The sequence below is a fragment of the Anabas testudineus genome, chromosome 14 (assembly GCF_900324465.2).
Source record: "Anabas testudineus chromosome 14, fAnaTes1.2, whole genome shotgun sequence".
In the NCBI taxonomy this organism is placed as follows: domain Eukaryota; kingdom Metazoa; phylum Chordata; class Actinopteri; order Anabantiformes; family Anabantidae; genus Anabas; species Anabas testudineus.
Genome location: NC_046623.1, coordinates 14393919 through 14419863, shown reverse-complemented (window position 1 = coordinate 14419863; position 25945 = coordinate 14393919). Strand labels below are relative to the sequence as shown.

Here is a 25945-nt window from a genome sequence, read left to right as displayed (position 1 = left end):
ATTGGGTCATAAATCATACTGCTGGACAAAGTACAATTTTAATTAGATGGTAACAGTTGAGAAAAAGTCATGGGATCAACACAAATGTGTCAGTGTGTCTCCTAACCTTCATGACTATCATCCTATAAATATTAAAATATTTTACTGAAACTGCAAATATCAAAATGAGCTACTGAAGTCACGGGAGTCTCAAAAGGGCTGATCATCGAAGGACCAGGTTTCTGTACAACAGGGAATCACAGATGTCCCTAAGACTAGTTCTCTTAAGACATTCAAAGACAATTAAACTATACAACAGGGTGTTTCAAAACATTCGTTCATCTATCCATCTTCTCCCACTTATTTGGGGCTGGCTTGAGAAGGCAGCAGTCTAAGCAGAGGACCTCACATGTTGAGTTTTTTAAAGGAAGTTGTATTGTGAGAGTCCTGTCATTTAAATTGTATCTCTTTTATTGTGGGCTGCAAAAATGCAATAAGTGTCATTTAGTGCTTAATGGCTTTCTGGATCATTTCATCCAATTTGTTTATTTCAACCGTCACGATAAAATTCTCACCAAGCCTGAATTCTATAAAGACAAAAAATGTAACAGACAAATGCAGCTGATTTTCCCTTTCACTCTGCATCATGTTTGATGTTTTGCTAAGTTTAATATAATAAAGCCAAACAGAACTTGCATGAGTCAGACTCAGTCTGTGAGTGCTTTGAAATCGTGCCCTTGTTCTTTAGATCTATAATAATATGAGCATCACATGGTGTTCTTTAATAGAGCAGAGGTGTAAAGTGCAACATGACTAAAAAACAACAGTTACGCTAACAGCAACTTGACTTTCATGCTAACAGCAGCATTTTACCGTGCTGAATGACAAAACTGTTTCACTGATGTTCAGCAGTTGTAAAGTTTAACTTGTTCACCATCTTAGCATGTTTGGCTCTGTCTAATGAATTCTAAGTTTCTATTTAACTAAGTAGCAACAACTATTAAACTTTTGCGACAGAAGTAATTATATTGTAATTATACTGCGATACAACATATTATTTAATGGAAGAAGCACTATATTTATTAATGGACAGTGAGATACAATGCAGTTACATTCCCCACAAAAATGTTTTTTGCAATTGTAAAGTAAAAAACAGTGAATGATAAGGTGCCAAATGATAAACATTATTTAAAAAAAGGCTGTAGTACTTTCTACTTTATTGTAAAAAGATATATTTGTGCTATTTTAACATTTTTTATTGTGTCAGTACATGAAATTATAATGAGGACATCTTTGTGCAAAAGGTTATGTTCCTCAGCCTGTTGTTTTTATTGAGTTTTCTGATAGAGTTCAGCACTTCTTCTGTCTTTAAAGAGTAAATTATAGGATTGAGCAGAGCTGGTATGGTGTGTGTTAAAGTAGAGTTGAAGATTCTGGCATTAGGATGGATGTAGGAGATAATCACAGCTACGTTGGTGCCCACAAGTGGTAGAAAGAAAAGAGCCACAAGAATCAGGTGAGAAGTACAAGTTTTCAATGCTTTGAGTCGTTCTACTCCTGATGCAATCCTGCTCAGGGCTATGGCAATGCAAACATATGTCAGTGCAATCACTACTAAAGGAATGATCATGATTACAGTTATAACAAGTATTGCAATCATGTAATTTATAGATGTGTCATTACAGGCCAGACGATATAAAGGTCCATGGTCACAGAAAAAGCTTTGTATCACCAAAGATCCACAGAAGGAGAGGCGATCAAGTAGCCCAGCAGCAGCTGCTAAGAGACTCAATGAAAAAACCCACACAACAAGCAGAATGGATGCAACAGCTGATTTAGTTATGATATCATGGTACCTCAAAGGGAAGCAAATTGCAATAAACCTGTCATAAGACATGGTGACAATTGTCCAAGACTGCACAAATGCAAAGATCCAAACAAAGAACATATAACTTAAACAAGCTTCATAGACAATGTATCTCCTGTCAAACAAAAAGGTGTCCAAGACTTTGGGGATGAGAGCAGTGCTCCCACACAAATCTGTCAAAGCCAGGTTAAACACAATCATGTATTTAGGAGTATGAAGAGTCTTGACCAGGTAAATCACTGACATTAGGAAACTATTCCCAAGAACTGTCATCATATAAATGAAGCACAAGAAAACATAGTAATATTTTTCATGAGGGATGTTTGAAAAGCCATTAAGATAAAAAGATGCAGGTCGAACAAATGTGGCATTCAATATGGTGGAAGCTTTGTTTTCTTGGGACATTATGAATATCTGTTTCCCTAAACGTGAAAGAAGAAAACATCACAGTAAATAATAAAAGATAACATGGCTGAATGATAAGAAATACTAAACTCACCTCAGGACTCAAGTGTTCAGTTCCCTAAAGAAAGTTGTACTGTGAGAGACCTGTTATTTATATTGTATCTCTTTCATCGTGGGGCAGCAGGAAGCTATATCTCTGTGGGTTTCTTGATCTGTTATTTATGTTTGTTCACATCATAATTTTAGTCACCTGAAAATATTTACCACACCTAAAGTCTGTACAGACAAAGAAAAATAATATACAGATACTTCCCCCCCATTCTCTGCACCAATAAAGCCACACCAAACTAACTCAACAGATTTCTGATCCATATTAACATAGAGCACCACATGATGTTCTTTGATGCAGCAGTGGTCTAATTGCAGCAAGACTAAAAGTCATTAATGTCACTATGTTAGCTTATGGAATGGAATGGAAGAAGCACTATATTTGTTAATGGAAAGTGAGATCAGATGCAGTTACATTCCCCACAAAAGTGTTTTTTTTGTCATTGTAACATTCCAGCAAGGTCAAACAAGGTTTTCCCTGAAGAAGATGTTGTCTGTGAGGCAGCAGATGTTGCTCCACAACCTGTACATATGATTCAGCATTAATGTCCTTTCACAGATATAGAATACCAATGCTCTGTGAACTAATGTACCCCCACACTATCACGAATTCTGGCATTCCACCTGTGCACTGACAAGAAGTAAAATGGTGCCTCTCCTATTTAGCCTGTTATAGTTTTACTTCCTCTCAATCTCATATGAGGTTAATAAATCACACCCATTGAGGTTGAATAGTGAAACAGCAAAAAATAGTTGGATGATAAGATGCCGCATGATAAACATCATTTAAAAAAATAATCCTGTAGTACTTAGAACTTATTGTAAAATACAGACTCATTTGTGCTATTTTACCACTTTTTATTGTGTCAGTACATGAAATTATAATGAGGAAACCTTTGTGCAAAATGTTTTCTTCCTCAGCCTGTTGTTTTTATTGAGTTTCCTGATAGACTTCAGCACTTCTTCTGTTTTTAAAGAGTATATAATCGGATTGAGCAGAGCTGGTATGGTGTGTGTCATAGTAGAGTTGAAGATCCTGGCATTAGGATGGATGTAGGAGGTCATTGCAGCTATGTTGGTGCCCACGAGTGGTAGGAAGAAAAGAGCCACAAGAATCAAGTGAGAAGTACAAGTTTTCAATGCTTTGAGTCGTTCTACTCCTGATGCAATCCTGCTCAGCGCTATGGCAATGCAAACATATGTAGATGCTATCAATATTAAAGGAAGAAACATGATTATAATAATCACAAGTTTTGCAATTATATAATTTACAGTTGTATCATTACAAGCCAGATGATATAAAGGTCCATGGTCACAGAAAAAGCTTTCTACCACCAAAGATCCACAGAAGGAGAGGCGATTAAGTAGCCCAACAACTACTGCTAAAAAAGCCAATGAAAAAACCCACACAAAGAGCAGAATGGATGCAACAGCTGATTTAGTTATGATATTATGGTACCTCAAAGGGAGGCAAATTGCAATAATCCTGTCATAAGACATGGTGACAAGTGTCCATGACTGCACAAATGCAAAGAACCAAACAAAGAACATATAACTTAAACAAGCTTCATAGACAATGTACCTCCTGTCAAACAAAAAGGTGTCTAAGACTTTGGGAATGAGAGCAGTGCTCCCACACAAATCTGTCAAAGCCAGGTTAAACACAATCATGTATTTAGGAGTATGAAGTGTCTTGACCAGGTAAATCAATGTGATTAGGAAACTATTCCCAAGAACTGTCATGATATAGATGAAGCACAAAAAAACATAGTAATACTTAGCATGAGGGATGTTGGAAAACCCATTAAGATAGAAGGTTGCAGGGCGAACAAATGTGGCATTCAATATATTGGCAGCTTTGATTTCTTGAGCCATTATGAATATCTGTTTTCCTAAATGTAAAAGAATAAAACATTACAGTAAATAATAAAAGATAACATGGCTGAATGATAAGAAATACTAAACTCACCTCAGGACTCAAGTGTTCAGTTCCCTAAAGAAAGTTGTACTGTGAGAGACCTGTTATTTATATTGTATTTCTTTCATTGTGGGGCAGCAGAAATGCAGGAAGCTGTGTCTCTGTGGGCTTCTTGATCTGTTGATTAAGTTAGTCTACGTCTTCTGTACAACAGGGGATCATAGATGTTAATGACGTGAGCTACATGGACAATTGGAAATCTTGGAAAATTTTGGAGAAACCTGGGCTGATTAGAAGCACATTTATTAGGAGACCTAAACCCTGACATCTCAGAGTGGAGCCCAGGATGTAGAGACACAGTCTTGCGCGTCTCTCTGCAGCTTCCTTACAGCAGTCACCCCCCAAAAAATACCCAAACCCCAAAGAGACAGAGCCTGCTCCCTGACCATCTAAATTATTCATATCAAAAACCAACCCAAGAGGAGTGATTCATGAGAACCTATAACCCATAAAATTAAAGACAACTCTCACAGAACAAAATAAAAAGAAAACAATCAAATTTGGACTGTTAAATTTCAGATCTCTCCTGTCAACATGATTGTATAAGTGACTATAAAATAGACCGATATTATCTTACTGAAACCTGGTTGCAGCAGGATAAATATGTCCGTCTAAATGCGTCAACCCCCCCAAGTCATATTAATTGTTATGTTCCTAGAAGCACAGGTTCGGGGTGGAGGAGTAGCAGCAAACCTTCACTCAAGCTTACTAATCAACCCCAGACCTAAACAGAATTTGAATTCAATTGAGAGCCTCATTCTTAGACTGTCTGATCCTAACTGGAAAAATAAAAAACAAACAAGAAAACAAAAACACAGTTTGTTATCGTGTACCATCCTCCTGTCCCTTACTCTGAATTTCACCTGAATTTACTTTCTATCTGATTTAGTTCTTAGTGCAGATAAAGTCTAGTGGGTGACTTTAATATCCATGTAGAAGTTGATGATAACTGCCTCAAAACTGCATTTAATTCACTATTAGACTCCATTGGTTTTACCCCAAATGTAAATAAATGTTTTAATTATACCCCCTGATCTTTTTCTGATATATAGTGTTGAAAGTGATCATTTAATAATATTTCCCCAAAACCCTCTTTTAACTGATCATTTTTTAATTACATTTGAAATTACAATACTAAACTTTCCTTCACCTAAGCATAAAATTCATTGCAGCAGATTTTCATCTGAAAATGCTGTTGACAAATTTAAGGAACTGATTCCATCTTTTATTTCAGAGCCATGTCAACACAGGGGAGTGTTAACGTTGCTCCAGCACAAGTCTTTTATCTTGTTGATAGTATCACAGCCTCACTCACAACTATACTTAATACTGCTGCTCCTCTGAAAAAGAAGCTAGTGAATCAGAGGATGATAGTTCCATGGTACAATTCACAAATCCCTAGCTTAAAGCACAGATCACTTAAGCTGGAAAGGAGACGGGGTTCCCCTAATTTAGATGAATCTTGCCTAGGCTAGAAAGATAGCTTGATATTATCTAAAAAAGCCCTCAGTAAAGCTAGAACCACATTACTACTCCATTAATAGAGGTAAATAAGAACAACCCCAGGTTCCTCTTCAGCACTGTAGTCAGGCTGACAAAGAGTCATAGCTCTGTTGAGCCTAGTATCCCCTCAACTCTCAGCAGCAATGATTTCATTAAATTCTTTACAAATGAAAACATAACTATGAGAGAAAAATTGATTAAATCCTCCCTACATATGGCATGGATCCTGTATGTGCAATAGCTCTATATTCACTTCTAAGACCACACTCATACTTACACTATTTCCTCCCCATAGACCATTCTGAATTAATTTCCGGAACTAATTCATCTAAACCATCACTATATCTCTTAGACCCTATTCTGACAAAACTCCTCAAAGATGCCTCACCTTTGATCATCACGTCAATATCAGAAAAGATCAATCTATCTTTACAAACATGCAACGTACCACAGGCTTTTAAAGTTGCTAGAGTCAAATTTCTACTCAAAAAGCCTCCTCAGACTAAGCAATTATGTGATCACCTGTGCAGGAATAATTTGTATGAATATTACCAGTCAGGATTTAGAGTACATCATAGTACAGAAAAAGCACTGGTAAAGGTTACTAAAAATCAACTATTAGCACCATTAACATCACCAATTTGTCATTGTAAAATTTTCAAGACTCAATAGTTGATATTTTATTATTTCCTTTGTGGAAATTCTCATGGAAAGGCAGCTGTGTTTAAGGAACTGAAATTTCGAGTTTCACTGTCTTGTTCAGTAACATTTCAACATGTGGCCAGTAGGAGTCTGGTTTGAACCGCCAACCCTAGAATCGACAGACAACTCTGCCACTGAGCTTCTACCATCCAAGCAGCGTTAAGTGTATACGTGTTTACAGTATATGCATTGGAAACATGCATAAACAAAAGTGTGTACTGTAGACTCATTCTAAGCTGATAAATAATACTATTTAGTAATATTTTATTCATTTATATGTATAGATTAATGAAGTGTTGTACAACAATGGTTGCAGACAACAGTATCTTTTTACCTAAAACATTCATATTACATTTAGTTTTAGTCATTTGGGAGATGCATTAATCAAAAGTTTGGTACCAGGCAAGAAAATTATCTTGTCTTATCGTGTCCAGTTACAACATATACCTCATTTCAAATTGAAAGGTGAATCAGTAAAAGGCTGCTACAACAAAAAATAGAGTCAGGGAAAAGATAGCATGTAATTAACAATTTTAAAGTAATACTATAGTACTTACTACTTTATTGTTAAATCTGCCACAACACAGTCATGTTATTTTAACACTTTTTTATATGTTAATACAGCAATCATAACAGTGTCTTCTTTCTCCAAAAGGGTAAACTGCTACATCTATTGTTTTTAGAAAGCTTTCTGATAGAGTTCAGCACTTCTTCTGTCTTTAAAGAGTAAATAATTGGATTGAGCAGAGCTGGTATGGTGTGTGTCATAGTAGAGTTGATGATCCTGGCATTAGGATGGATATAGGAGGTCACCGCAGCTAAGTTGGTGCCCAGGAGTGGTAGGAAGAAAATAGCCACAAGAATCAAGTGAGAAGTACAGGTTTTCAATGCTTTGAGTCGTTCTACTCCTGATGCAATCCTGCTCAGCACTATGGCAATGCCAACATAAGTCAGTGCAATCAGTACTGGGGGAATGATCATGATTACAATAATGATAAGTCTTGCAATTGTGGTATTTAAAGATGTGTCATTACAGGCCAGATAATATACTGGTCCATGATCACAGAAAAAACTTTGTATCACCAAAGATCCACAGAAGGAGAGGCGATCAAGTAGCCCAACAGCAGCTGTTAAGAGACTCAATGAAAAAACCCACACAACAAGCAAAATAGTAGCAATGGCTGTTTTAGTTACAATATTATGGTACCTCAAAGGGAGGCAAATGGCAATAAACCTGTCATAAGACATGGTAACAAGTGTCCATGACTGCACAAATGCAAAGAACCAAACAAAGAACATATAACTCAAACAAGCTTCATAGACAATGTACCTCCTGTCAAACAAAAAGGTGTCCAAGACTTTGGGAATGAGAGCAGTGCTCCCACACAAATCTGTCAAAGCCAGGCTAAAAACAATCATGTATTTAGGAGTATGAAGAGTCTTGACCAGGTAAATCACTGACATTAGAAAACCATTCCCAACAACAGTTGTGATATAGATGAAGCACAAAAAAACATAGTAATACTTAGTATAAGGGATATTTGAAAACCCATTAAGATAGAAAGATGCAGGTCGAACAAATGTGGCATTCAGTACAGGTTCAGCTGGGCCCATTGCAAATATTTGTTTCCCTAAATGTAAAAGGAAAAGAACATTACAGTAAATAATAATGGATTACATGGCTGAGTGATAAGACATGTTGTTAACAAACTCACCTCAGAACACAAGTGTTCAGTTCCCTGAAGAAAATTGTACTATGAGAGACCTGCTATTTATATTATATCTCTTTCATTGTGGGGCAGCAGAAATGCAGGAAGTTGTGACACACGGCCATTAATTAGTGTGTGGTTGTCTTGATAATTGTAAAAGGTTTGGTTACGTCCACGTCACCAGAAACTTTTCACCAAACCCTAAGGCTATAGAGGTAGTCAAATGCAGGTTCTGTTCCCTTTCACGCTGTACTTTCTTTAACTTAATGTAATGTTTCATGTACTGACAAATCAATTCCACACTAGCTTGATCCAGACTTATTCAGACCTATCTGAGTCTGAGCTTCTTTCTTCGTTACCAGAATTCTGATCTACCCAAATACAGAGCTTGACATGATGTTATTTTGATGTAATAGTGCTGAAAAGGGCAACAAGACTGAAAGTCTAATCAGTCACACTAACAGTGCCTGAACAGTTTGATTTAAATGACTATGGTATGCTGATGTTCAACAATTGTAAAGTCTTACAGGTCCACCATCCTTATTTGGCATGTTCAACCCTGACAATTACATTTCTATGTAACTAAACTGCAACCATGACTGTGTTGTTGTAACAACGCTAATCATATTATATTCAGGTTATCATTAAAAGTAATAATATTATTAATTTATTATGTTGTAATATTTTTTTAATGATAGAAACAATACATTTATTAATAGAAAAGAAGATGCAAAAGGGGTGCTTGTGGTGGATGTTGTTTGGGTTTGGCAAGAAAAGCAGTTTGGCCAGGATTAGAGAAAGATTGGGCTTTATATACAAATGTTGTGTTTCAAATGACTATTTGATGTTCTCTATGATCACAGACCAGAAATTTTCACTGATCTTAAGTTAATGCTGTAACTCTCTAAATCCAGTCACAAACCTGGATGTTGTACTGCAAAGTTTGATCATTTTGGTGGAAAAGAAAAATGTGATGTTGTAGGTCAGATATTTTGGTAGTCAGAAAAACACTGCTTGTGTTTATTGTATTTATATGTTAATTATAAATGTATTTGTAACTTTTTATGTTAATTGTGAATTGTGTAACTATATACTCATGTTAATAAAATAAAATCAATAAGTTTTAATTATGTTCCCCATAGCATTTCTGATTGCTGAAAAAGTACATTTTCTACACAACTGAACTGTGTAGTTTCTATACAGATATACTGGGTTAGCATGGTATTATGCTAACATATGGTATTTTGCAAAAACTCCAGCTGAGGCTTATGGAAGGTCTGGACAACTGGACAGCTGTTGTTAGACCTGTGTAAAAATGGCAGATTTTTTTTCTTCTAAAACACACTGAAATTATTGAACAATGCGTGCTTCTCTGTATGATACCCCTAACCTCTAATGAAGAATTGTTATTCTAGTACAATTATTACCCTCTTGAGAGTTTAAACAAAAACTGAGAAATTATAGCCTTTTAAAAGTAGATTTCACAGCTGAGCTTCTGTAATAGATTAGATTACATTTTCTGGTGTGCCTAATGAAGTGGCCAGTGAGTGTATCTTGATGTGCAATTTCCATGATTTTATTTATTTATTGCATTTTAATTACAAATGTTGTTTAAATGATAGTTTGTACTGTTTTAATGCATTCAAAAGTGGTCAGTGTGCAATTCTCAGATTTGGAAATGCATATAAACAAAACATGTGTACTCTATAGCCATTATAAATTATTAAATATAGTATTATATACTATTTTTATTACTTTTGCATTTTTATTATTAACATATACATATTACAGTACAGTTACAATTTAGCTCTGACTTCAACTGGCATAAATCGTCCAATGAAATGCAACTACAACAAGAGAACACAATCAATGATGAGATTCCACTAAATAATCACAATTTAAATGTAATACTGTAGTACATACTACATTGTTGTAAATGATGTATAACACATTTATGCTATTTCAAGGCTTTTTAATGAGTCAATGAAGCAATCATAATGAGAGAATTGTTTTGCAAAACGTTATGTTCTTAAACCTATTGTTTTTAGAAAGTTTTCTGATAGAGTTCAGCACTTCTTCTGTCTTTAAAGAGTATATAATCGGATTGAGCAGAGCTGGTATGGTGTGTGTTAAAGTAGAGTTGAAGATCCTGGCATTAGGATGGATGTAGGAAATAATTACAGCTATGTTGGTGCCCACAAGTGGTAGAAAGAAAAGAGCCACAAGAATCAAGTGAGAAGTACAAGTTTTCAATGCTTTGAGTCGTTCTACTCCTGATGCAATCCTGCTCAGTGCTATGGCAATGCAAACATATGTCAATACAATCAATACTGGAGGAAGAAACATGACTATAATAATGACGAGATCGGCAATTGTGTCATTTAAAGATGTATCATTACAGGCCAGATAATATACTGGTCCATGATCACAGAAAAAACTTTGTACCACCAAAGATCCACAGAAAGAAAGGCGATCGATTAGCCCAACAGCAGCTGCTAAGAGACTCAATGAAAAAACCCACACAAAAAGCAAAATAACAGCAATGGCTGTTTTAGTTACAATATTATGGTACCTCAAAGGGAAAGCAAATTGCTATCAACCTGTCATAAGACATGGTAACAAGTGTCCATGACTGCACAAATGCAAAGAACCAAACAAAGAACATATAACTTAAACAAGCTTCATAGACAATGTATCTCCTGTCAAACAAAAATGTGTCCAAGACTTTGGGAATGAGAGCAGTGCTCCCACACAAATCTGTCAAAGCCAGGTTAAACACAATCATGTATTTAGGAGTATGAAGAGTCTTGACCAAGTAAATCACTGACATTAGGAAACTATTACCAAGAACTGTCACAATATAGATGAAGCACAAAAAGACATAATAAAACTTTGTATAAGGGATGTTTGAAAACCCATTAAGATAGAAGGTTGCAGGGCGAACAAATGTAGCATTTATTTTGTTAGCAACTTTGATTTCTTCGCCCATTACGGATATCTGTTTCCCAAGAAGTAAATGGAAAAAAAACATTACAGTAAATACTAATGGGTTACATGGTTGATTGATAAGAAACACTAAACTCACCTCAGAACTCAGTTGTTCAGTTCCCTGAAGAAATTTGTACTATGAGAGACCTGTTATTTATATTGTATCTCTTTCATTGTGGGACATCACATGATGTTTTTTGATGCAACACAGCTACAGTGACTGAACAGTTTGATCTAAATGCTAACAACATTCTCCACTGATGTTCAGTAATTGTAAAGTTTAACAGGTTCATCATCTTAATTTAGCATGTTCCACCTGAAAATTACATTTCTGTGCAACTAAAACTGCAACCACAACTGTGATTTTGTAATAAACATAATCACATTATAATAAGGTTATTAAGCAAAGTATTAATATTATTAATTAATTATGTTGTGATACAACATGTATTTTGAATAAAAGAAACACTACATTTGTTAATAGAAAAGAAGTTCCAAGGAGGGAGATGTGGTGCATGTTTTTTGGGTTCAGCAAGAAAATCTGTATAGTTAGACTTTGAGAAAGTTTGTGATTTTCAGAGAAGACTGTGGTTTAAATACAGAGATTGTGTTTTAAATGATTATTAGATGTTCTCTATTAAGACACTGATTATAAGCTAATTCTGTAGCTGCCTAAATCTTAATGTTGTACTGCAAGGTTAGATCATTTTGGTGGAAGAGATATTTTGGTTCACAAAATACACTGAGTGTGTACATTTAAGTGATATGTTAATTTTCAATGTATATGCAAATATTTGTGATAATTGTAGCTTCTTAAAAGCACATTAATTTAAATTATTCAACAACTTGCAAGTTTCTGGGCAAAAAGTTTCAATGATTTTTTTTCCCTAATTTCAGGTACTTAATGAATATAAACATATAGTAGAACTATCACTAGTAAGTGTATGCTGTTGAGCAATTGCCATGATCTGAAAAGAGATGCAAACTGTATGTATACATGTATTGCATTTTTATTCCAATAATTATTTTAATTATATTTTGTTATTATTGTGCAATTTACCAGATTTGGAAATGCATATAAACAAAACAGAATTACTGTACATCCATTGTGAATTAATAAATATAACATATATAACATTCTGTATTTTTTTAATCACACTTACACTTAAATCATAGATAGATAGATAGATAGATAGATAGATGGATAGATAGATAGATAGATAGATAGATAGATAGATAGATAGATAGATAGATAGATAGATAGATAGATAGATAGATTTATTAGAGCAAAAAGATATATTATTCCCAAAACATGCTGTCTTAAGCTGTGCACAGTTACAATATATCTCTGATTTCCATTGACCAGATCAATCAGTGAAAAGCTGCTACAATAACAAAACACAATCAATGACAAGATAACACTAAACACAATTTGAATACTGTAGTACGTACTATATTATTTTAAAAATATGTAAAACATATTTAATTGTGTCAATATCGAAATCATAAGGAGGGAAGCTTTTCACAAAATGTTTTATTCCTTAGCCTTTTTTTATGGTTTTTAGAAAGTTTTCTGATAGAGTTCAGCACTTCTTCTGTCTTTAAAGAGTAAATTATAGGATTGAGCAGAGCTGGTATGGTGTGTGTTAAAGTAGAGTTAAAGATCCTGGCATTAGGATGGATGTAGGAGATTACTGCAGCTATGTTAGTGCCCACAAGTGGTAGGAAGAAAATAGCCACAAGAATCAAGTGAGAAGTACAAGTTTTCAATGCTTTGAGTCGTTCGACTCCTGATGCAATCCTGCTCAGTGATATGGCAATAGAAACATATGTCAGTGCTATCAATACTAGTGGAATGATCATAATTACCACAAAAACAATATATGCCATTGTGTCATTTAAAGATGTGTCATTACAGGCCAGATAATATACTGGTCCATGATCACAGAAAAAGCTTTGTACCACTGAAGATCCACAGAAGGAGAGGCGATCGATTAGCCCAACAGCAGCTGCTAAGAGACTCAATGAAAAAACCCACATAAAGAGAAGAATGGATGCAACAGCTGATTTAGTTATGATATTATGGTACCTCAAAGGAAAGCAAATTGCAATAATCCTGTCATAAGCCATAGTGACAAGTGTCCATGACTGCACAAATGCAAAGAACCAAACAAAGAACATATAACTCAAACAAGCTTCATAGACAATGTATCTCCTGTCAAACAAAAATGTGTCCAAGACTTTGGGGATGAGAGCAGTGCTCCCACACAAATCTGTCAAAGCCAGGTTAAACACAATCATGTATTTAGGAGTATGAAGAGTCTTGACCAGGTAAATCAATGTGATTAGGAAACTATTCCCAAGAACTGTCATGATATAGATGAAGCACAAAAAGACATAATAATATTTTTCATGAGGGATGTTTGAAAACCCATTAAGATAAAAAGATGCAGGTCGAACAAATGTAGCATTCAATATGGTAGAAGCTTTGTTTTGTTGACCCATTACAAATATTTATTTTCCTAGATGTAAAAGAAGAAAAAGTCACAGTGTATAACAATGAAGACCATGTCTGAGTTATTATATATGTTCCTACAAAACTCACCTCAGTACTCAAATGTTCAGTTCCCTGAAGAAAATGGCACTATGAGAGACCTGTTATTTATATTCCATCTCTTTCATTGTGGGATAGACGAAATGCAGGAGGCTGTATCATATGAACCTTAATTAGTGTGTGGGTGTCTCAATATTTAGATTAATTTTAGTTTATGTCATCTAACACATTGCAAATATTCACTAACTCTGAAGTCTGTACTGGTAGTGAAATGCAGGTCCTTCTTGCTTTCACACTGTACTTTTTATCTCAATGTAAATAATGTATTGACAAAGCCACAACACACTAGACCCATACTTGGTAAGACTGAGTGTTTTCTTTCATGTTCTTAGAGTTCTGATCTACATCAGAGCACCACATGATGTTCTTCAGATGCAAAAGAGGTGTAAAGTGCAAGAAGACTGAGCGACTTTAAAAGGCTGTTCACCCTAGTAGTGACTGAACAGTTTCGACAAACAAACCCTTTAGTCAAGAATAGGCTTTTTGAGTAAAGGTTTCACTACAGAAACCTTAAAAGCCTGTGGTACGTAGCCTGTTAGTATAGACAGATTGATCTGTTCTAGTGTGGACATGCTGATCAAAGGTAAATAGTAGGTCTAAGGGTCTAAGGGACATGTTGATAGTTTAGATTTATTAATGATGGAAATTAACTCAGCATGATCTACAGGAAAGCAGTCTAAGTACGAGTGAGGTCTTACAAATTCAAAATCAGAATCAGCTTTATAGGCTAAGTTTGCACAAGACAAGCAAGGAATTGGATGTGGTCTGACTCCGTCTTTTGTACTCTCTGATTGCACGAAACATTAAAATCATTTACATACATAGTTGCAATTTTACATAATACACTGTTTGCTATGTTACATGAGGTTATTGCACTTGAGTCCTTGCATTATGGGATTGGACAGTTCAGCTCAGAGACAGCTTGGGGGAAGAAGCTGACTCTGTGTCTGGTGGTTCTGGTGGCTATAGCTTTGTGGCGCCTGCCAGAGGGGAGGAGCTTGAACAGTTTGTGTGCAGGGTGTGTGGGGTCAGCAGTGATACTGACAGCCCATTTTCTGAGTCTGGACCGGTACAGGTGTTGAATGGAAGGAAGCTCAGTCCTAATGATCTTCTCTGCTGGCCGGATCACCGACTGCAGTCTGTGCCTGTCCTGCTTGGTGGCTGAACTAAACCACACAGTGATGGAGGTGCAGAGGACAGACTGGATGAAGGCGGTATAAAACATGCTCAGCAGCTCCTGGGGCAGATTGAACTTCCTGAGCAGTCTCAGGAAGTACAGCCTCTGGTGAGACTTTTTGCGGACTGTTTCTATGTGGGAGGACCACTTCATGTCCTGGGAGATTGTGGATCCTAGGAACCTGAATGAGTTCACAGCAGTAAATGGTAGTAAATGGTAAATGCACTTCTATAGCGCTTTTCTACCTAACTGGTATTTAAAGCGTTTTTACACTGCATCTTATTCACACAAACAAGCAAATACACACTCACACACTGATGGCAGAGCTGCCATGCAGCTGACCTGACTCACTGGGGGCAACTTGGGCTTCACTATCTTCCCCAAGGACACTTGAGCATGTGAAAGGAGTGCATGTTTTAATGTGTGAGACACTGTGTTAAAACAACAACAAAAATAATTGTATGGGTGGGCTACGTTAGTATAATAGCGCAAGAGCTATGTTAAAGTTAATTTATAAGCAGCCCATTTATACTCTGAAGTACAGCTTGATCACTCAGAACTGACTTGGTTTCTGTCAGAAACAAGAGCAAGTCCCTACCTTTTCCATACTGTTCAAATGTTTTTGTGTCTGAAATGTAATTTGGATTTCTCTATTGTCATGTTTTGTAAAAGGTCATTGTGATTGGATATATAGCTCACACATTGGATATAAAACCACACAACACTAACCGGGCATCTGACTGAACTTACATTTCATTTGGCTATATTCAGATCACTCCTGATTTGAATAAGTACAAGTGATCCTGCACCACATGATGTTTTTTGTTAAAACAGTCTACTTACACAAATGAATATTCTTATAAGTCAAACTAACAGTGCTTTGACCTATAGTAAATTAGAACCACAGTATAGGATGTTAGCCAGACATTTAGTAATTTGTCCAAAACACTAAGAAGAGCAAAGACTGAAAATATTGTGATTAGTTTTGCAGGTATTTTGTTATAAATCATACTATTGAACAATGTACAACTTTGATTTGATGACAACAGTGGATATATAGTCAAGGGTGCCTCAGGGCACAAAAGGGAATCAGTCTTTGGGCACCATTGACAACGTGAACTAAAATTATAACCTCATGATGGTGCTAGATGAACAAGATCAGTCAGGTAATGCATTATATGTCATCTTCTAGAAAAAAAAAATATTTATATTATTATACATTATGTAGAGATACATTTATTAGTCTAGACCAAAGACATGGACTGACCAAAATAGCAATCCAGTGTTCCATAACATCGTTATGATAAAACCAAAAATAATTATAACACACATTCTTAACAGTTTAATATAAAATTTTGTAATATTTTGATTCATTACGTTAACATTTTGAACATGTACATATTTATGGTAAAATGTTGAAAAACATAGGTTGCATATGCTGTGTACAATGATAACATATATCTGATTTATTTTAGCTATCAATAGGGAAATCATTGAAATGCTGCTACAGCAACAAAAAATAGTAAATGACAAGTTACAGATTAAATAACTGATACAATTTCAAATTAATACCATAGTACCTGTAACTTAAAAAAAAATGTTGCTAAACACATTTATGCTATTTTAAAATTTTTTCATGTGTTAATACAGAAGTTAAAATGAGGGCATTTTGTTGGAAGAGGATATGTTCCTAAGCCTTTTGTTTTTGCAGTGTTCTGTGTAAAACCTCCGTTTTAATTTCCTAATTGACTTCACCATTTCTTCTGTCTTTAAAGAGTATATAATTGGATTAAGCAGAGACGGTATGGTGTGTGTCATAGTAGAGTTAAACATCCTGGCATTAGGATGGATGTAGGAGGTCACTGCAGCTAAATTGGTGCCCACGAGTGGTAGGAAGAAAATAGCCACAACTATCAGGTGAGAAGTACAAGTCTTCAATGCTTTGAGTCGTTCTACTCCTGATGCAATCCTGCTCAGTGCTATGGCAATGCAAACATATGTCAATGCTATCACTATTAGGGGAATAATCATGATTATAGCAATAGCAACATTTACAAGTATGCTATTTATAGTAGTGTCATTACAGGCCAGGCGATATAGTGGTCCATGATCACAGAAAAAGCTTTGTATCACCACAGATCCACAGAAGGAGAGGCGATTGATTTGCCAAACAACAATTGCTAAAAAACTCAATGAAAAAACCCACACAAAGAACAGAATGGCACCAACAGCGGATTTAGTTATGATATTATGGTACCTCAAAGGGAGGCAAATTGCTATAAATCTGTCATAAGACATAGTAACAAGTGTCCATGACTGCACCAATGCAAAAGACCAAACAAAGAACAAATAACTTAAACAAGCTTCATAGACAATGTACCTCCTGTCAAACAAAAAGGTGTCCAAGACTTTGGGGATGAGAGCAGTGCTCCCACACAAATCTGTCAAAGCCAGGCTGAAAACAATCATGTATTTAGGAGTATGAAGAGTCTTGACCAGGTAAATCACTGTGATTAGAAAACTATTCCCAACAACAGTTGTGATATATATGAAGCACAAGAAAATATAGTAATACTTAGCATGAGGGATGTTGGAAAACCCATTAATATAGAACATTGCAGGACGAACAAATGTAACATTCAACATGGCAGCAACTTTGCTTTCAGAGCCTATTAGAACTCTCTGTTTCCTAAAATGTAAAAGGAGAAAATATCACAGAAAAATAATCCAACAAAAGCTGAGTGATTTCATATGTTGTTACAACTCACCTCATAAGTGTTCAGTTCCCTAAAGCATGTTGTACTGAGAGACCTGTTATTTATATTGTGTCTCTTTCATTCTGGGGCAGCAGAAATGCAGGAAGCTCTGTGACGTGGTCCTTGGTGGGTTTGTTGAGCTTTAGATCCAAGTTTGTTTGTTTTTTTATTTCATCTCTCACTGAAATAATATTTATTAAGCTTAAAGTCTGTAGAAACAAAAACACTAATGTAGACACTGTTCTATTAAACCAAATACATTGCCCACCCTACTCACTACCTAGATTTATCTAAGCAAATAGATAATAGCCTCCCATCATATAATTGCTGATTGTTATTTTTCAGTGGCAACAAGTCATTAAACGCTAAATGATGCAGTGAGTAGCTTCTCATTTCTAAAACAACCATGTCCGAAGTCACATCCTGTGGTTGAGGAAAAGATGGTAATCTTTTCCAGAAGGGTCAAATTAATGGCATAAATTAAGCCTCAAAAATAATCTAAGAAGATTGTTGTTGGTCAGTTCTAGGTTTATCAACATTATCTGCCAAAAGAATGAGGTCAGCTGACTACCTGAATATACTGAATGACCAGGTTATTCCATCAATGGATTTTTTTTCTTCCCTGATAACACGAGCATATTACAACATGACAATGCCAGCATTTATTGGGATCAAATTGTGAAAGAGTGGTTCAGGAAACCACACTCACAATTTTATGAGCATGGATCAGAGGTTCATAATTATGCATGTACTTTCTATCAGTTGTAAAAAGGTGTTTCTCTTTTGATTTCCAGTTTATCTAGTTTGGGATCTTTGTTACATGTGTGGTAACTGTGAAAAAGAATATGAAAAATATGTGACATTTATGGCAACCAACTTGTTTTGCAGTAGAACATTTATGTTGTGTTTATAAGGTTATGATGAAGATCAAGTTGACCCCAGTTTTTTCAAAATTTTAAACTTTTAATTTGTATGTATGTATTTATTTATTTTATTTTTTACTTTTTTGTATGGTACAGTTTTAAAGTGTTTTCATTAGGAGGCAAATAATAAAAAGCCCAAACTTCAAGCTCTTGATTTTCATAGAGAAACTGGACACTAATGTTAAAGGAGGGCAGAGTATCAGGTGCAACGTTTAAGAGGTTTACCATCTTAGTTTAGCATGTTCAACCCTGTTTCTATGCAACTAAGCTGCAAACACAATAATGTTTTGTCACAAATGTAATCATATTATAATTGTTATTTGATATGATTTATTTATATTGGCAAACTGCACATCCAATATTGTGTCCAGAGTCACATATCAGGTTTAGTTCAAGTGAGAAAAGCACTTTAGGTAGTGATAGTAAAAAAAAAGGGACAAAAGGAAAGTGTTACTACAGAACACTTTTTTCAGATCAACATTTCAGCTTTCATTCCCAGGTGTTTACGTGCGGATCAGAAAAACAACTTCAAAGATAGCACCTTTGGTTTGGACCCACCCATTTTTCATGTGAGCAAAAGTATTGGAAATGAAAACTGAAATGTTAATCTTTTGTCTCATGTTCATCTTTTGATGTTAAACCCAACATGTTTTCAGTCTACAGAAAAAAATAAAGGAACTAGCCACACTGTTCCAATACCTGTGTAGTCCATAAGCTGCTCAAATCACTGAAACACACAAAACAGAGAATGTCATTAAATATAAATAAAAATGCAGTGTCCCGTCAAAATGTAAAAGCTTGTGTAACATTTTCTGTTCTATTCAAATCAATTCTATTCTATTTAAATTCTATTTTATTTTGCAAGATAAATCAGTGAATGGTTACTACAACAGCGAAAAACTAATGTCTCATACTAACTATACTAACTATACTAATAATAAAGTGCTGTAGTGCATTTTGTTTTAATATACTACAGCACATTTTGTACTATTTAACACTAAAAGATTATTTAAGGTTATCTATAAAATCTTTACAATTCTACATTGTTCTTAACCTTGCCATGTAAAGTACATTGAGAAAGTTTCTGTTGTGAATTCATGCTATATAAATCAAGTTAATTAAATGTTGTTTTGCTTTTTTAACGCAACAGGCATAATAAGAGCATCTTTTGGTAAAAGGCTAAGTTCTTGAACCTATTGTTTTTAGAAAGTTTTCTGATAGAGTTCAGCACTTCTTCTGTCTTTAAAGAGTATATGATTGGATTGAGCAGAGCTGGTATGGTGTGTGTCAAAGTAGAGTTGATGATCCTGGCATTAGGATGGATGTAGATGGTCATTACAACTAAGTTGGTGCCAATAAGTGGTAGGAAGAAAATAGCCACAAGAATCAAGTGAGAAGTACAAGTTTTCAATGCTTTGAGTCGTTCTACTCCTGACGCAATCCTGCTCAGCGCTATGGCAATGCAAACATATGTTAGTGCTATTACTACTAGAGGAATGCAAATGATTATAATAAAGCCAAGAATTCCAATTATGGTATTTAGAGATGTATCATTACAGGCCAGATAATATACTGGTCCATGATCACAGAAAAAGCTTTGTATCACCAAAGATCCACAGAAAGAAAGGCGATCAATTAGCCCAACAAGAAGTGCTAAAAAACTCAATGAAAAAACCCAGACAAAGAGCAAACTGGCAGCAACAACCGGATTAGTTACAATATTATGGTACCTTAAAGGGAAGCAAATTGAAATGAACCTGTCATAAGCCATAGTGACAAGTGTCCATGACTGCACAAATGCAAAGAACCAAACAAAGAACATATAACTTAAACAAGCTTCATAGACAATGTATCTCCTGTCAAACAGGAATGTGTCTAAGACTTTGGGGATGAGAGCAGTGCTCCCACACAAATCTGTCAAAGCCAGGTTAAACACGATGATGTATTTAGGAGTATGAAGAGTCTTGACCAGGTAAATCAATGTGATAAGGAAGCTATTACCAAGAACTGTCATGATATAGATGAAGCACATGAAAACATAGTAATACTTAGCATGAGGGATGTTGGAAAACCCATTAACATAGAACATTGCAGGTCGAACAAATGTAGAATTTAATTTGATTGCAGTTTTCTCTTCTAAGCCCATTGTGAATCTCTTCCCCCCTAGATGTAACAAGAGAAAATTAATTTATAACAGTACATTAATGTAGTATTATAATGTTACCAAACTCACCTTAGACAATAGCAGTTGTTCAGTTCCCTTAAAGAAAGTTGTACTGTGAGAGACCTGTCATTTTCTATGGTATTCCTTTTATTGTAGGGCAGCAGGAATGGAGGAAGCTGTGTCATGTGGCCTTATATTAGTGTGTGGGTCTCGTGATCTGTTGTACAAATTTAGTTTACATCATAGCTATTAGTCACAAAAAAGGTGGTGGAGGTGGGGATTGCTCCATTGAGTGGATGGTATCCGTAGCTTGATGGGGTTTAGGCTATGGGAACAGAGCAACTTCTTTCTAGATTCCGCACCTAATTTAGACAATTAGTTTGAAGTTGGCCTGTAGTGTTGTTTTCTACAACCCTATTGAGTTCTTGGTGAAGGCCATTAGAACCCTATTATTGTAGAGTTTTAGGCATTCCAGGATCTCTGTGTGATGCATAGAGTAGTAGGCCTTTTGGAGTCAATAAGGATGGTGTATAGGTTGGTCTGTCTGCTCTTGCTGTCTAGAGTGACTGCTCTATCGATCAGTTGCTGGTGTTTGGTCTTTTAATGTTTCTACCAATGCCTTTCTGCTCATGTATTAAGCAATGTCCCAACTAATTTTAGCCTCTATGATGCCTGACAGGAGCTTTTATGTTGTGCAGAGGCAGGTTAAAGATGATATTTGGATGGGACTGGTCCTTTAGGATCAAGACTTTCCATTAGAAGGTGGTTCATTTGTGCTGCCAAGTATTCTAGTGCAGTTAGCTTCTATAGATTTAGTGCCTTTTTTATGTTAGAGGCTGGTGCTGTCCAGCTCTTTACACTTGACAATCTTCTTGGATGTCTGATATTGTGATGGTTACTGGATCCTGTTGCTGTTGCCTGTTCTCAGATCAAATAAACTTGGAAGCTGTCAAAACAATTATAGCCTTTTCTCCTAGTCACTTTCTTCTTCCAGATTTGTTTTAGCCCTGATCACCATTACGCCACACCACATTTATAGTGGTTTAACTGTGGTGCAACTGGATAGTTTTTTTATTTTTTATTTTTAATGATTTAAACTGCATGTTAACCGATAACTAGCCCTTTATGTCTTCTTTGAATGTGTGACACAAAAATCTTAATTTGTGCCTCACATATTCATCCACACAGTTTTAAATGTTAACATAAAAATTTGTGTTGCAGGACTGAATTATGATTAACTGGCTTTGAGAGCTACATTATATTTACCAAGTGGTGTGGTCGATTTCATTGACTTATCATAAACAGTCTTATTGTTCCCAGAAAGTTCTGCAGATCACCCCAAACTTTATCAGCTTAATATGATTTTAAATATTCTGCCTATACTTACATAAATTCAACCTTAGTAAAGAATAAACTCATGAACTACCACATTTATAACTAACATATGTCTCAGCTCACAAAATATTCTACAAACTTTTTTACTCTTACTCTACTTATGTGCTCATGCAAACGTATTGAGTGACTTACTTAATGTTTATTATTTAAAATGCAACTACAGTTATTGATACAATTTTGAGTTGTTTTAATGACCATTCTTCAGCTTTTGACTATAGCGCAAACATTTTTAATGTAAATGTGTCACATACCCCAAAGTAAAATGTCCCAAAACTTATTCAATTGAGATATTTTTATTACTTTTTTATGTGTCAATGCAGTATCAGCTTTTTGGATAAAGTTTTGTTGCAAAGTCTTTGGTTTTTGAAAAGTTTCCTAATATAATTCAACACTTCTTCTGTTCTTAAAGTGTATATAATCGGATTGAGCAGAGCTGGTATGGGGTGTGTCAATGTAGAGTTAAAAATTCTGGCATTGGGATGGATGTAGGAGGTCCTTACAGCTAAGTTGGTGCCCACAAGTGGCAAGAAGAAAAGAGCCACAAGAATCAAGTTTTCAATGCTTTGAGTCGTTCCATTCCTGATGCAATCCTGCTCAGTGCTATAGCTATGCAAACATATGTCAATAATATCGATATAAGAGGACAGAAGATGACTGTGATTAAGACAACATATGCAATTATGTAAATTAAAGTTGTGTCATTACAGGCCAGACAATATATTGGTCCATGATCACAGAAAAAAATGTTATCACTAAGGATCCACAGAAGGAGAGGCGATCAAGTGCAAAGAGTGCAAAGAGACTCAATGAAACAACCCATGTCAACAGCAGCATTGCAGCTATAGCTGGTTTTGTCACAACTCTATGGTACCTTAAAGGGAAGCAAATTGCAATAAACCTGTCATAAGACATAGTGACAAGTGTCCATGACTGCAAGCTTGCAAAGAACCATACAAAGAATATATAACTCAAACAAGCTTCATAGACAATGTATTTCCTGTCAAATAAAAAGGTGTCTAAGACTTTGGGGATGAGAGCAGTGCTCCCACACAAATCTGTCAAAGCCAGGCTGAAAACAATCATGTATTTAGGAGTATGAAGAGTCTTGACCAGGTAAATCACAGAGAGAAGGAGACCATTTCCAAGAATTATAATGATATAGATAAAAAACAGGAAAACATAGTAATATTTATCATAAGGGATGTTAGGCTCACAATCAAATCAGGCAGGTTATGAACTTATGTGGTTTATGAAGTTGTCATTTCTTACTTATTTCATTTTATTACCTAACAGCAAACTACAGACAATTTGTCTATTATTTACATAAATAAACACAAAGAAAATCTCAGTGAAGGACCAAAACACATTTGTAGTATTTGGACTTTTTAATTTGTCAGTACAGCTGTTATATTGATGAATTTTTTTAAATGGCTATGTTTTTACACCTATTGTTTTTGAAAAGTTTTCTGATAGGGTTCAGCACTTCTTCTGTCTTTAAAGAGTATATAATAGGATTGAGCAGAGCTGGTATGGTGTGTGATAAAGTAGAGTTGATGATCCTGGCATTAGGATGGATGTAGGAGGTCAGTGCAGCAATGTTGGTGCCTAGGAATGGTAGGAAGAAAATAGCCACAAGAATCAAGTGAGAAGTACAAGTTTTCAGTGCTTTGAGTCGCTCTACTCCTGATGCAATCCTGCTCAGTGACATGGCAATAGAAACATATGTCAGTGCAATCAATACTAGAGGAATGCCTGTGGCTATAACAACAACAATAATCCCCATTATGTAATTTAAAGATGCATCATTACAAGCCAGACGATATAATGGTCCATAATCACAGAAAAAGCTTTGTATTACCAGAGATCCACAGAAGGAGAGGCGATCAATAAGCCCAATAGTGCAGGCTGCTACAATTAATACCAAAACCCAAACAAACAGCAGTAGGGCAGCTATAGCTGGTTTAGTCACAATTCTATGGTATCTCAAAGGGAAGCAAATAGCTACAAACCTGTCATAAGCCATAATGACAAGTGTCAACGACTGCATACCTCCAAAGAAATAAACAAAGAACATATAACTTAAACAAGCTTCATAGACAATGTATCTCCTGTCAAATAAAAAGGTGTCCAAGACTTTGGGGATGAGAGATGTGCTCCCACACAAATCTGTCAAAGCCAGGCTGAAAACAATCATGTATTTAGGAGTATGAAGAGTCTTGACCAGGTAAATCACTGAGAGGAGAAGTCCATTCCCGAAGACAGTCATGATATAAACAAAGCAGAGGAATACATAATAATACTTGATATGAGGGATATTGGAAAACCCACTGATATAGAACTGTGCAGGGCGAACAAATGTGGCATTAAATGTAGAAGACGTTCTGTCTGCAGTGCCCATTATGAATCTATAAAGCTAAATCATATATTTAAGGGTGATGGAGCTAACTGGTGGCAAATGTCATCAAACTCTCCTCATTATCAAGTGGTGATAGTGGGAGAGACCTGTCATTTATAATGTATCCCTTTCATTCTATAACAGCAAACATGCACATCTCATGGTGATGACACAGATAATTATACTGTATACTTTAATTATGCTTACAGTATAATTAATTTTTTAATTTTCCTAAACTTCAAATTTTGAAACTATTCAATTATAAACACAAATTATTTAGTAGTGTAGCTCTAGGTAAAAAAAACAGACAAGAGTAGGTGTTTGTCAAAAACATATGAAAATGAAATCTTTTATTTTCTTTTGCACATTTAATTTTTCAGTGCAACCGTTTGTTTGTTTCTTCTGTTCCAAACTTCATGCACTAAGCTTCTTCCAGTCAGAATAACTTGCACTAAAAGCACTAATATCCAGTATTTTCATTATGGACTGTTTACTGTAACACTTTGTGTTGAATTATTTTAACATAAACTTTTCTATCTTAAAAAGTGGACAATCACAACAGTTCATATAGCTGAATGTATCTTGCACAGCAGATCGCTGATGGCTACAGTAATAGTAAAATACAGTAAATCTATGATATCACGAAAATAAAAAGCAAGTATTGTTTTAAAATATTTTATACTTTTGTGTAAAATAACACAATAATTTTTTATTTTAATAATTTTATAATTTACATGATCAAACTTATTGTACAAAAAGGGCTAAAAGAGACATTGTTTAACATAAACCCACAGTCACATTATGATTTTGTTTCTAATTGTTATTTTGGATTTCCACTGTGCATATGTATATTTCCATTGAAAGGTGGGTTATTTGTGCTGCCAAGTACTCATCAAGTACAGTTAGCTTCTTTAGCTATAGCTCCTTTTTATGTGCTGTCCAGTTCTTCACACTGGACTCTTTCTTAGATGTCTGATATGGTGATGGTTACAGGATCCTGTTCAAGACTGTTGCTGTGGTCTGTTCTCAGATTCACTGACCAGTAGGCATTGTTTTATGTGATGGTTTCCACTTTTCATATATCTCCCCTGACCTGTCTTTCTGTCTGGCTCCTCATCTCTCTCTTGTATCTTTCTGCAGGTATGTGGTATTTAACTGTGTTTCTTACAGTGTGCAGTTGCTAGTCGTACTTTTGATCTTTTACTTCTCCCAGTTCAACTCACCCAACTGATTGAAGTTGTGTAAATTACCTTATTGTATTCAATTATGTTTTTGTAAGAAG

General features: G+C 35.4%; 6 protein-coding genes and 2 pseudogenes across 6 annotated transcripts; all 8 read right to left on the bottom strand.

Annotated features, from left to right (window-relative positions):
- Positions 1–1255: 1255 nt before the first annotated feature.
- LOC113171144 (olfactory receptor 1-like) lies at positions 1256–2251 on the bottom strand. Its single transcript, XM_026373527.1, has one exon. It carries the CDS (start codon positions 2249–2251, stop codon positions 1256–1258), a length of 996 nt encoding a protein of 331 aa, XP_026229312.1.
- A 987-nt stretch (positions 2252–3238) lies between these two features.
- On the bottom strand, positions 3239–4234 carry LOC113171143 (olfactory receptor 146-like). Its single transcript, XM_026373526.1, has one exon. The coding sequence runs from the start codon at positions 4232–4234 to the stop codon at positions 3239–3241; it is 996 nt and encodes a 331-aa protein (XP_026229311.1).
- A 1884-nt stretch (positions 4235–6118) lies between these two features.
- On the bottom strand, positions 6119–8156 carry LOC113171141 (olfactory receptor 146-like). Its single transcript, XM_026373523.1, has 2 exons — positions 7250–8156; positions 6119–6234 (listed from the first exon to the last, which is right to left on the bottom strand). The coding sequence occupies exons 1-2, from the start codon at positions 8154–8156 to the stop codon at positions 6119–6121; spliced, it is 1023 nt and encodes a 340-aa protein (XP_026229308.1).
- Positions 8157–10243: 2087 nt separating this feature from the next.
- Positions 10244–11240, bottom strand: LOC113171137 (annotated as a pseudogene).
- A 1502-nt stretch (positions 11241–12742) lies between these two features.
- On the bottom strand, positions 12743–13744 carry LOC113171136 (olfactory receptor 1-like). The gene has a single exon (XM_026373520.1). The coding sequence runs from the start codon at positions 13742–13744 to the stop codon at positions 12743–12745; it is 1002 nt and encodes a 333-aa protein (XP_026229305.1).
- A 2939-nt stretch (positions 13745–16683) lies between these two features.
- LOC113171133 (olfactory receptor 1M1-like) lies at positions 16684–17803 on the bottom strand. Its single transcript, XM_026373516.1, has 2 exons — positions 17799–17803; positions 16684–17719 (listed from the first exon to the last, which is right to left on the bottom strand). The coding sequence occupies exons 1-2, from the start codon at positions 17801–17803 to the stop codon at positions 16684–16686; spliced, it is 1041 nt and encodes a 346-aa protein (XP_026229301.1).
- A 2044-nt stretch (positions 17804–19847) lies between these two features.
- Positions 19848–20855, bottom strand: LOC113171130 (olfactory receptor 51F2-like). Its single transcript, XM_026373511.1, has one exon. The coding sequence runs from the start codon at positions 20853–20855 to the stop codon at positions 19848–19850; it is 1008 nt and encodes a 335-aa protein (XP_026229296.1).
- Positions 20856–22579: 1724 nt separating this feature from the next.
- LOC113171127 lies at positions 22580–24534 on the bottom strand (annotated as a pseudogene).
- Positions 24535–25945: the final 1411 nt, after the last annotated feature.